Raw genomic sequence first — 13,136 nt, 5'->3', positions numbered from 1 at the left:
AGTACTTTGTCATCCAAGTTTTTAACATTTTAGTCCATCAATATCCTGGTTGTTGACCATTTAGTGTACTAATATCCAGGTTATTGATATTTTTGTACATTATTATTTGGATTTGTGATATAAACTATGTAAAGGAATGAATTACTATTTTGTGAAAATACAGATTCTTGATGTGAACATTATTTAGTTTGCCCTGTTTTTAGGGGTGCCATGAAAATTAAGACTTTAAAAATATTGTTTAACGAGTTAAATCTGTAAAATATAAGTTAATTGTTCCAAATATTATTGTTAAAAAGTTCTAGGAAAAAAAAAACAAGGACCAAAAAACAACAACGTTGGATGATGAACTCCTGGTTGAAGCCGTTTCATGTTCAGCTTTACTTCTTCATTTATCGACACACTACGAGCGACACAAACAAACAGCAGCGACCACAACAAACTGTGATGGTGAAGAACAAACAGCTGCTGGACGCCGTGTTGCCAATTCGGCGACTTTCACGCTAAATCTGGCGACTTTTCAAACCCTCTCGGCGACATTTTTTTTTCTTTCCTAAAAGCGACTAGCGACAAATCGAGCTACTTTTTCTGGTGTTGATGGAGACTGACTGAAATGCACGTATCGTTGTGCCGTTACTGTCCGCTGAGCAGCGGGTGCTGCCGTGAGCTCCTCCCCGTCCCGAAGCTCTCCCTGGCGGTCAGGAGTCCTGCGCAGCCGCGGTCGGATCAGAGGAGAGCCTCAAACGAATAGCGCATGCGTCAAGCCGCCGCTGATCCCAGCTTGGCTTCCAGAGAGAGATCTGGATGTAAAAGTTTCTTCACTGACAGTAAAATAAATCATTTGACTCACCTTGTCCACTGTGTGTGCCTCTCCGTGACACAAGCCAAACATCTAGCTGGCTAGATCATCATGTCAGAAAAAACAAAAAAGAAATCCAACAACTAAAAAACAAAAACCTAAAGTAACAGCCAGCTTCACCCCACATTACAGTCGTTTGACTAAATATAATATTCTAACATTTAACAATACGACAACTGATATAACTGACGTGAGACAAAATACTTCAAAACTGCACAACCTTGTTGGTGCAAATAAAAAAAGAACTATTTCTTTTCCATTTAACAAGCAGCTGTTTCTGATGTGTATTAAAGCTATAATGTACCAAAATCAACCGTGCAGAAGTTGTGAATAGCTTGCTGACAGTTTGTTTAATCAAAAGGCATTTCAAATGGAAATGGGCTGACAAATCCTGAGCAGAACAATCCATAGTATCCACTAAAGTAGAGTTGCTTTCAGTGTGCAAAACAAATAAGTCCAATGATACAATTGCACAAACCCTTCAGTAAGCATAAAATAACATGTGGATGAATCATGACACAGTTACAGCTTTGTTGTGCTCCAACAAGTGCTTTTGCTTCAAATGGTGAAACAAGTCTGTTGTGTTTTCTCCCTTCACCACAACGGTCCGCTTGCAGGTTTTGCGCACTGCCGTGTATCTGACAGGCGAAAACCAAACCGGTTCCACATCACGGAGGTTGCACCTTTTTTTGCAAACCAATTCTAGTTCATCTGTGTTGGTCGATGCCCTGCATTCGCCCTCCTCCTCCTCCTCGGTCACTGCCAGGCTTCTCGCTCCATGTGCATTAGACCGGATGACAATAACGGCACTGCGCATGCGTGTTTTAATTTCATATCATCCCCTAACAATACATCGGTACTCCTTTGCAAGGTATGATACGGCCCACGACTAACGGTTAGGTTAAAAACTGATTCGATAATGCCACTTTACTCTGTCCCTGTAGGAATGTTCTTATATCGGCAGCATCAACAGGCACCAAAAAGAGGAACAAGGAAGCAGCCATTCATTGAGGCGGGCTGTCAACTTAACCGAGTGGATTACTTGGATAAACACACCAGTACAGAGCACCATCTTACTGGCACAAGGTGAATTAACAGTTATTTAAACTGATGGAGCAGATCATTTTAAGTACGACCTGCTTTGTCTTGCAGTAACATATTTGTAGCTGCTTTGCATTGGCTCCTCTGTTGTGGCTGCCGTTGATCCAGTCTTTGTATTGGGGCAATCATCAGGGGGTTTAAATGCCTCTACTGTTTAACCAAAGCACATCACACAAATTATCCAGCTCTTCTTGAGCTAGCCGAGTTGCTAGGATGCGACTATTTCCAAAAGCTGAAGGTAAATAACCACTGTAGGTCAGCTTGCCTCAATCTGAGAACTATAGGTAGTATATTTTACTTTTAGAGTGGAAAAACTACCAACTCATATAATAACAGATGAGATGTTGGAGGTCTTGGCTGCAGTGGTGGAGCAGCCAATCCTCAGAGACGTCCAATCCTCTGTGGCTATCGGACTGGACATGGATGAGACGTCTCTGTGAGGAGGCAGCTAGATCAGGTATTATGAAGCTGAGGGGACGATAATTAATGGCTGAATCAGTAATACACATATGTTGAAGATGTCTTTTTTAAAATGTTTTTCAGACATATGAATGCAGAAGGCCAACTCTGCAGCCAGTTTCTTGACCTTGTGCGTGTTATTGATGTGGAGGCAGACAGCATTGTAGCAGCTATAAAGGAAGTGCTGGACAAAAAGAAAGTCCCTAACAAAAAGCTGTATGGATTAGGAACAGATGGAGCTGCTGTGGTGACTGTTAGCAGAGTGTGTTCTTTACTGCATGTTTTACATTATCACTAGTGAGCATGAGGTTAGACAGAACAGGAATTTGTTGTTTGTTTTGTTCTATTTTTTTCTTGTAATAGGAAGGTTGCACGGTGTAGCAGAGCAGTAGCAGGATGCCTTTCTGTGGTTGCTGCCAGTTGCCTGTGCTGCCCATTGCCTCGCCCTGACATGTAGAGATGCTTCGTCTGAGGTTACCTACATGGCTACCTTCAGGGACCACCTGCAGCAGCTCCACCTGTACTTCCATAGCAGTGCCACAACAGCCTATAAAAAGCCATTTTCAACTGGCCACTCAATCAATTGGTTGTGAAAGTGTCATTTGTTTACGCCTCCACGGCGCTGAAAAAAAACCCTCGAGGAAACACTGACCTGTATTGGTATTTCACCGAGTCTTGTAATCAAGGGAGTCACAGAACGTCACAGAAACGCTTCCTTTGTGCAGGAATGTGCAAATTAATCACCTGAGAATGCGCAAGGCTACATAGTGCATAAGACATTAGACTTTATTTGTTTCCAGAATGTTTTTACTTCTCGAATTTAAAGAAAAACTTTTATCAAAAAGGACTAAATGCACTTAATGCACCTTTTCAGAATAAGTCCTGATGCTGTGAACATTTAACGACTGATCAGCTGTTTCTTTTGTTGTCGTCACCTCCAGTCAGCATGAAACCAGTAAAAGCTGACATGAAAAAATACTTACATGTATACTTGAAGTCACTACGTAAAGACCTCTCTCCATTCTTCTCATTTAGATGGTCTAGATGTTTCTACCTTTTTGGTGTTTTTAATTACTCTGTACATTACAGATATGAAGCCTATGGCGCCACCTTCTGATGCAGGAACCATGACACTCCCAGTTTACGGACTCTAACAAATGCTCTTTTGCACTTTTAATAGAGTATTATGTTATTGCAATTTTATTATTTCTATCATCTTTTAACTATTTTTTTTCTTGTAACCATATCAGCTGCTGCAAAGATGATGTCAAACATAATTTTGTTGTATATCTTGTACAATGACAATAAAGCTTCTTCTTCTTCAACCTTCTGACCACATTATGCAGCCGAGTTTATCTGCTCCAAAGTAGTTCATGGAATTCAGTCTAATTTACTTTTTTTTTTTTTTTTCCAATATTTCAAGAAGTTTGGTTCAGATTTGTCTGGAAACAGCTACTAATGTGTTCTAAATGAGGAAAAGCTCTTTTTCTTTACACAAATAGGAAAAATGTGACGTTTCAAACCATATAGAGCCAGTTTTAATTTCATGTTTTACAACTTTAAGGAGTGTGACGACAGAGAATCGACTCATGTTGACCCTTATGTTGCCTTTAAGTGAATTTTAACCTTAACTTTCAAACTTGAATACAATTTAATTTTGTGTTTACCGCTAATTCCGAAACATTAACAGTCTTAGTGGAGACCTTAAGGTATTATAAAATAGAAAGAAATCCAGTGATTTGAATGTCTCAAACGAGGAGGCCGAGCTTGACTGAAGGTCTTTAGTTGTTGGTCAGCTGCTTGTAACACTGCAGTTATTTTAAACTTGTCATTTTTTTAAACACTTTCTAAAAATCAGAAGAGCAACTTGAAAAAGAAAAAAGGCAAAAACCCAACAAAGAATGTAAAAAAAAAAGTCCTCTAATTGTTGTTATGGTGCTTTCAGAAATAAATCCGAACAGCGAGACCTTCAGGCCGCCATAACACCGCTCTGCCCGTGGCTGTTTTATGGGCACCTACAAACAGTTTTTCAGGAGCTTAACTGTTTTGGCTGCAGAACAACGTCGGTCTACTGTCTCTCCCCTCATTTACAACCAGCGTTTGTACTTGAATTCAACAAGTCGGAGGTCTGGCCGCGCTTCGTTTGCTGTTGGCCAGCTGGTAAGTCCGGGATTAAACGAGGGAAAGATTTCTAATTGCAGGGTTTAGCTCCATCATTGCTGTTTGGGAGACAATTATTACTTTGGTCTTAAAGGATAAATCTGGTGATATTCAACAAATCCCAGGAAAAGGTCAAAACCAACAATTAGCTGATCCCACTAACACGTAGCGCCTGCACATCCAGCGCCTGATGCACCTCGTTCCTCCGCGTTAAACAGCGCCAACATCCAATTACATTAATTAGCCACGTCGGCACACGGGGTGACGTGTTCCTTTATTGCCACGAGCACACTATTGTGACTTATACGCCTTGTTGTAATTACACATGTATTCTAATAAGACCTGGGCTCTGTATTTGTCTCTACACATGTCTGAAGGCCTCATTTGTAGGTAGTGATGGATACGGAGGGGATACTGGTACCAGTTATTGGCACCTGAGATAGCTAGATGAATGTTTAAACAGCATGTGACAGCAGAGAACCTGTCATTCATAACTAGGCTTCTCTGTTAATAAGGGTGACTAATACTGAATATGTACAATAAAAATAGGAGGGATTAAATCAGGACGCTCTCCTCTGTTTACGACTGAGATTGATCAGTTTGTTGTTCTTCTCAATCTTTCACTATTCTGTTGCTTTTTTTCCCTCTAAGGTCCAGATCTTAAAGCTTTATCAATTATAGTTTTCCAAACTCTGTTTCTGGTTAATCTGCCTTTTAACTTAGCTGCTAGCCATTAGCATAGTGCTAGCCACCGTGAGAGAAGCTAATTTCCTGGTTTGTGGCAACAGTTTGTGTCTTGTTCAGTTTTTGCAGAAACATTTCTGAGACCAGAGACACGAGGCTGCATCACACCCGAAGTAGTGCTTTCAATTTATCAAGAATTGCTCAATAAAACTACCGATTCCAACAACTGGGAAAATATCGGCCACAATAATCGTTAGTTAGGGTTAGTATTTGTCTGTATCGTGTAGCTTTTCATTTCATGTGCAATATTTCATTTTTTTTTTTTTCGGTTCCTTCCCACTGTTGCGGACTGCTTGCACACTGCTGAAGCTTATAGGGAATCCAAATGTTTTGGATTGTTGGGTGTTTCTGTTTCTGCCTTTGTGAAGCGCTATGAGATGACTTGTTGTTGTAAATATGCACTATACAAATAAAATTGAATTGAATTGAATTGAATATTCTCAGGTGTAATATTTCAGTTTTATTAGTAACATCTAGGTTACATGTGCAATGTTTCACTTTAATGCCAATTTTAGGTGCAATATTTCATTTCATTATCATGTTTAAGATTACCTTTTACTTTATGTTTTCCCCTCTAGTCTTATTTTAGCGTATGTATTTTACTTCATTAGTGTGTCGTAGTTATACATGTTATTGCTTTTCTACTTTTACATTATGTCATTTGTTTTTTCTGAGCTATATCAATTAATAAAGTGTATCTTATCTCTAATTTTGTGACATTTTTTTTCTTTCACACGAAGGCTAATATAGTAAAACTGCAAGTAGTATCACATCAAATGATGGAAGATCTGGGTACGTTATCTCATTTTTCAGGTGCATTATTTCATTATCATGTGTGATATTACCTATTACCTCCATCAGCGACAATAATCAGACCATACCCATCATTAAACTAAAACCCCAAGTCAAATCTCTTGTATGTGAAAATCTAGTTGCTAATTAAACCTTTCTGATTCTTTTGCCATAATCTGCCCTGTGCTCCCCTAAAAACGCCCTGAGTGAACAACACATGTTGGAGGCCTGTGATCTCCTCACCTCGCTGCCCGATCCCAGCATGTGCAGATGCTCCAGGCAGTGTCGGGTCAGGTTCCTCAGGGTTCCCTCGGCCAGCAGCAGGTTCTCGTGGGGCTCGCAGACCAGCGTGAAGCCCAGACTCTGGACGCCGAGCCACAGAACGCTCATCTCCTGGTCGAAGGGGTCCCCGGCCCTCAGCCTCGCCACGCCGCTGTCGGCGTCCTGCAGGGCCAGAGCTTCCTCGCCCGGAACCATCTCCACCGGCTGTCGACCCGAAGCCTCCCGGGACAAAGTGACGGCGCTGTGGACCTGCCTGGAGGAGCAGCAGGGAATGAACAAACAGGTTGGCTGTCGAGCCTACAGGCCCGCTTCAATCGATCAGACATTATTTATAAAGCACTTTTTATACAAATTAAATGTAAAACAAAGTGCTTTATGGATAAAAGACGTAAAAATGCAACAAAACAATAGAGCACTGTTACAAATGACAGAAACAGAGGAAACGTCATCCTAAATAACACATGCAAAGAGGAAACATCATCTACATCTATCCATTATCTATACACCGCTTCATCCTCAACATGTTTTTGGACTTGTGGGAGGAAGCCGGAGAACCTGGAGAGAACCCACGCTGCACGGGGAGAACATGCAAACTCCACACAGAAAGATCCCGGGTGTCCTCACCAGGACATGAACCGGCGACCTTCTAGCTGCGAGGCAACAGTGCTAACCACTGAACCACCTTGCAGCCCAAGGAAACATTAGATGAGATAAAAATGAAATAAAATTATAAAAAATAAATGTAAAAATCTACTACAGAAGTCAAAAATCCTAAAAACAGAATAGGAACATAATACAAATTGGGTGATAAACTGTACACTAACTAGACGAAAATATGTATGCAGATGAATAAATAGAGAAATCAATAAATAAAATAAGTTATGCGAGTAATGAATGAATAAAATCCATTACATCAATCAAAAGCAGGACTAAAAAGGTAGCTCCTGAGTTTGCCTTTAAACTAACCGCCCTGGTTAGGCTGATCTTCTTTATAAATCACCATTATTGTATCAATGATATTCAAATCAGAGCTCCCAGTAATGATTATTCTTTTGATTCTTGCTTTTTTTTATAGCAGGAAAAATATCAAAACAATTCAAATTTCAAACAGAGACAAGTGTACGCCACAGCTGTGATCTTGAGATTCAAACACATGCGTCGTCGCCACATTATGAGAACATCCTCCATAACAGAGATAAAGAGGCTCTCTTTTTGTTTAGTTTTGTTTTGGCATTTTACCATTTTTTTCCCCCCATAACCGCAGCACAAGCACAGAAAAGCCTCTCGTCTTCCTTCATGCTTGAAAACGCCGAGAAAACAGCTACTTCCCCCAACGTTGTGGAAATTTAACTGTCATGACTTGACATGTTGCAGGAGAATGGTAACGTAATTCTTTTTTCCGCCACGTTTTCTTTTGACAGTGATAATGAGCGGTTACAGGCTGTCATTTGGGAGAAGAAGAAAACTAACACAAACACTTTTCAGTTACCGGAAAACACACGAGACAAAACGCGGAGAAGATTGACGGCCTCCGCTGGCTTTTTTTTTTTTTTTTAACGAGTCTTGGCTGAGTTTTTACAATGTGTGCCATCAAAAAATAAAGGATGCAGAACGAAGGCTGGATGCATGATAGCATAAAAAAAAACGCGCACACACACACACACACACACACAGCAGGACGGGGGTGCTGTTTGTTACTCCTGGATTACCACAATCAAGGTTTCCAGAGATGATAGGTAGCGAAACGGCAGTTATCCAAAGTTATTACAAACATTTACTGCCGTCGACAAAAGTTTTACATTTTTTATTTATTTATTAACTTCATACAAATGGACAAAAACCTAAATAAAATCAATGTTTGCCTTTAAAGCAGCACCAGGTATGCTTTCCTACAGTTTTTCAATGTATTTGACAGGTAGTTTAGTCCATGCATCTGAATTTCGTCTGTTTTAATGCGTTCTGTGTTAAAATCCCGTTTCTGTGGAGACCAGACCGTCTGTTTCTGGACGTCTTGTTCTTCATGTGGCCAAAGATGATTTTTTTATGACTCCGATTGTGTGTTTAGGATCATTGACATCCAGCAGAATGGATTCATGGCCTGTCTCGATGGATAAAAATCTAAATATATACAAGAGCCCAAAACTTTTGCACAGTAGCATCTATCAAATCAGCAACAGGAGAGAAGAGCAGCAGCTCCTTGGCACAACAAGTCCTGGTGTTAATTTGAAGAAACACAGGCAGTGAAGCCTCAAGGTCTGTTCAAATTATCACAAAAAGTCGGAGCCTGGAAGTGTTCCCCAGATGACCAGATCTCATCGGTGCATTTTCCAAGCAGCTACATCAAGGCGCTAATGAGCAGAAAACTTCTTTGTCTTCTGTAGTTCCTGCCTGGAGGAAGAGGCAACTGAATCCTGGGAATCCTGAAAATGGGTTCGTTTATATCTTTTGTGACTTAATGTCACACAAATATAACGAATGAATCCACTGCTACAGTGTTTATTAATCGCTTATTAGAGCTGCGAAGGTTAATCAATTATTTGGCATCTGTTAAATTTATCAGTTTGTTGAAGAAAAACTGTCTGATTCCAGCTACTTACTGTGACAGTAAACTGAATGTCTTTGTTTGCTGACAAAACAAGACATTTAAAGACGTCACGAATCAACATTTTTCACTATTTTCTGACTTTTAATCAACCAAACAACTAACAGATTAATCAGATGACTCATCAATGAAAACAACCATTAGCTGTGTTTTCTGGCATCTTCATAACTCTCCAACTTGCAAAGAACATTTAAAGATCACCAATACCTTAACTGTAGTGACCTTTTCCACCCTTTTTGGCAAAGCAGCATAGAGATGCACTACAACCCCTGAATGCAGCGGAGACTATTACGCTTCAGATTCATTTACTAAGTTCTGGAAAAGCATGGCAGTGATGGACTGATCAGTGATTTGGTAGTTTTCAGGTCTGGAGCACACGGTCTCGTTTATTCCAAACAAAAATATAAATGCAGCTTGTGATATTCAGTTCAATTTGATCCATTATTTTTAACATTAGGACACAAGTATCTGCTGTTCCAACACGTAGCATCAACAGAATGGACGTCATGAAGCCACCAAGTACCGTGGAAATAATCATGTGATAAGTGTTTCCACCATTTGTATGACATTGTGCCCCAAATCTGCAACACAGAGAGCAAATGAGGTCGTCAGTGGTGCTGGTGGAACATTGTGTCAATCCTTCTGAAGCATTCAGAGAAGCTGGCGGACATTTTAGGTGAAAGGATCACACTGTCCAACATCTAAAGCATCCCACAGATGTTAGCTGGGCGACAAGTCTGGACAGTCTGCAGGCCATGTAGGACTGAGCATGTTCAGCTGCTACAGAAAAGCAGTGCATATTCTGTAGACATGAGGACGCATAGTTTGAGCAGATATTTTCTGGTTGTGCACACCAACAACTTCTTTAGCGCCTCTGTGACCAGATGATTCTGTAGATAGAGAGAGGTCCATCTACAGAGTCGGCTGTGACACTTCTGGACTCAGGTGGTGGTCTCCGGTCATGTGGCGGATTGTCTGTCACACCACGTTGTCTCAGATGATTTTGAAAACAAATAGAGTTGTGAATGTTCAAGTGCCCGAGTGCAACCCCAGCTGACAGCATCAAACACTCGAGTCTTTTCTCTTGCCATCTGTGGCATCATGATATTTGGGTAAAGCTGCATTTTAAGGTGGCCTTTGATCATCACTGGTCAGAGGAATGTCTGCTCACACCACCGTCTGATAATTGTCATTTAAAGACATGCCTGACACAGCTGCAGATACAAGCAGCTCAACAGCTCCAAAGCTTCCAGAGCATAACTCTAGTAATTCTGGAGAAAATTCTTTTGCCAGACATTTCTCAGGAAAAAAAACCTGAATATGTGGATAAATGCAGGATCTAATAGAAAAGCAAAAAGATGTAAGTGTGATGAATTAAAGAAATGAAAAATAAATATGCGAAAATAACATTAAAATTAAAAAGTGAGAACAAACACCAGTGAGTCCGGAAGAGGTGACCCAGTATTGCAGTAATAAATTAAATTAAATATAATATAATATAATAATGAAATAATACACATGATAATGAAATAGTTGTACATTAAACTGAAATACTGCACGTAGAAACGGGGAAATAACACATGAAATTGCAAAAACTATTGAGGAAAGTCATATTTCAAAACACGTTGACATTAATATCTAAATTTAACCCTTTTTTAAAACCAAAGTTAATCCCACCTGTTGCCTTCACTGACCCTCTGCTGGTCAGGTGACTGGAAATATGCTAGTTAGCATTAGCATCATGTTTACCGTTATTCAGTCAGCTTTATTGAAGAGGACGGTTCTGTATGTTCTAGGATAAAATAATAGCAGGTTTTTAAACGGTTTTTTAAAGTCAGAATACACCCTCACCTCGCCACCACGGCCACCTTCTCCTTCTGCAGCAGCCTCCTCTCCTCCGGGCTCAGCTCCCGGTGCTCCTCGGACAGAACCGCCTCATCCGGACCGAACACCCGGGAGTACAGGACCCGGCACTCCCCGGCAGACAGCGCGCTGATCGGGCACACGGTGTGGATCAGGAAACACCGAACCATGTTCTCATAAAAGCCTCCGAAAGGGACACTTAAGCGTTTACTTTGCGCCGTTATGTTTACGTTGTACTCTCACTTCCGCGTTGCTCAGCTGACCGCTCTCGGCCGCCGTAATCTCGCGTTACTTGAGCCGCCAGATGGCGCGCTCAGTCTGCAGCCGAGATCAAACACTTTCTGCAACACAGACAAACGAAGAAGCAGGAAACACAACAAATGTGTACTGGTTTTATAACTTCGTGTCTCTTATCTTGGTAAATATTGGCAGTAATTTGTGTAGCAAAGTGAATTTTATTCATAAAACACATTTAAATCAACAAGAGCTACACTGAAGCACTGCACAGTTAAAATAGCAGGCCATAATAAACAATGACTGCAAGACAAATCCATGGAAAACAGAATAAAATAAGAATAGAAACATAATCATTCAAAATAATAGGTGATGAAGGCAGGCTGTCAAGCTCTACTTGTGTCTTCAGCAGACACTGGAACTTGATCAATGCTATTTTTGTGTGAAGATCTCAGAACATCCAAGATCATCTGGTTGACCTCAGTGTTCTTACCGGGTTGAAAACGGTGGCGCTAACCCATTTAAAACCCTAAAAACAGGCAGCAAAATCAAATAAATCAATCCTGAAACAGACAAGAAGCCATTAGAGGGAGGCCAGTCCTGCTGTTGTGTGATGACACATACATTTTCCTGTCAGAGGATCAGCAGCTGCATTTTGTAGCAGCTGCAGACGCTGAAGAGACAACTGCTCTACATCCACATACAAAGAATGAACAGTTACACGATTCAGAATAACTTTCCTGAGTGGTAATAAAGGCATGAATAACTCTTTGGGAGTCTTTACTTTGGCAAAAAAAGTCTGTCAGTTTTGGAGGAGCAGATGTATTTCATTCCAAGGTTTTTCACAAATATGGAGCAAAATGAAGCCTGAATTGAACAGAAGTGCTAATTTGTTTGATTTTGTGATTCATTGTTTTGTCTGTACAATGTCAGAAAATGCTCAAAGATGTCATCAATCTATATAAGAGTCTTCAGTTAGCTGGTTTTGCAAAGCCAGCAGTCCAAAATCCAAAGATATTCAATTAAATACCACAAAACAAGGACATAGAGGGCTAATATCACTGAGTCTTTTTCTCATTTTTGCATGAAATATCGTTTAAACCCATAAAAATTAATCTCTGTGTATTAAATTTACATATTTAGACATTTTTTTCTCACAAAAACAATCCCTTCCTGCCTTAAAATGATTGAGATCTAACTGTACACCTTTGCTTTCTCTACAATGTGCACTTTTATGAAGTCCCTGCTTCTCTCGTCATGCACCACTCCTCTACTCGAGCACACCAGCTCGCCTTGGACTCAAAACACTGTAAAATTACTCTGCACTACACAAGTTGTATGATTTGAGTAATATATCCACACAAACTGAATTCAGAAAGCGATTCTGAAGAAGCATAACAACACAGGAAGCTCCACCCTGCGAGCTGCAAGGCAGGATGTTTTTTTTTAGGTTTGTTTTGTGTGAAAGAACAAAAATCTGAATCTGTGTTTCATAAACTGTTGTTGCTACACAGGTGGAAAGATTCAGATGTGATGTTGACAGCTTATGTGAGTCTTCTTGCATATAAAAGTCACCACATGGATGTGTTACAACGGTTTAAAAAAGAAAGAAAAAAAGTTTATTTTCATCAGAGGTGGTGTTTAAAGTGAAGAAATTAATATTTTCTTTCTAATCAAGTCAAGCCAATTAATTATTTAAAATGCAAAAAACTAACTTTAATGGAAAAACGAGAATGAAGCACAATATTTTCCTTTATTTCAGTGCAGTGACGCTATTGTTTCTGTATTAATGTTCGATTTTTAATTGATTGACACGTATTTAAATGTAGAAATGAATCTGATCCCATCACAAGTGACACACAGAAAGCAGTAAAGCCTGTCGACTGAGTGGGGAAGTGGTGGCAGGAGTGGATCTGGAGACAGAAGGAGGCTGCAGGGAGGCTGAGTTCAGGGATCAGAGTGTTTCAGCAGACAAACAGAGGCAGCTGTTAATCCAACAGCTGCTGCTGGTCACGCTTCTTTACTCTGAGAGCTGCTCAGTGT

The 13,136-nt window shown here is 40.3% G+C and overlaps 1 protein-coding gene across 1 annotated transcript in view; it reads right to left on the bottom strand.

Moving 5' to 3' along the window:
* ap5s1 (adaptor related protein complex 5 subunit sigma 1) overlaps positions 1 to 11,069 on the bottom strand; it is a 17,435-nt gene extending 6,366 nt beyond the window's left edge. Inside the window, exons 1-2 of the mRNA XM_008278959.1 lie at positions 10,848 to 11,069; positions 6,356 to 6,647 (exon numbers count right to left, since the gene is read on the bottom strand). Coding sequence (XP_008277181.1) covers positions 6,356 to 6,647; positions 10,848 to 11,029 — 474 coding nt within the window. The 5' untranslated portion in view covers positions 11,030 to 11,069. The remainder of the gene's footprint in view (positions 1 to 6,355; positions 6,648 to 10,847) is intronic.
* Positions 11,070 to 13,136: the final 2,067 nt, after the last annotated feature.

This window comes from Stegastes partitus, unplaced genomic scaffold, assembly GCF_000690725.1.
Source record: "Stegastes partitus isolate 25-593 unplaced genomic scaffold, Stegastes_partitus-1.0.2 Scaffold139, whole genome shotgun sequence".
NCBI classification, from domain to species: Eukaryota; Metazoa; Chordata; class Actinopteri; family Pomacentridae; genus Stegastes; species Stegastes partitus.
Note: the sequence above shows the minus strand (reverse complement) of the source record. Positions and strands in the feature narration are given on the sequence as shown.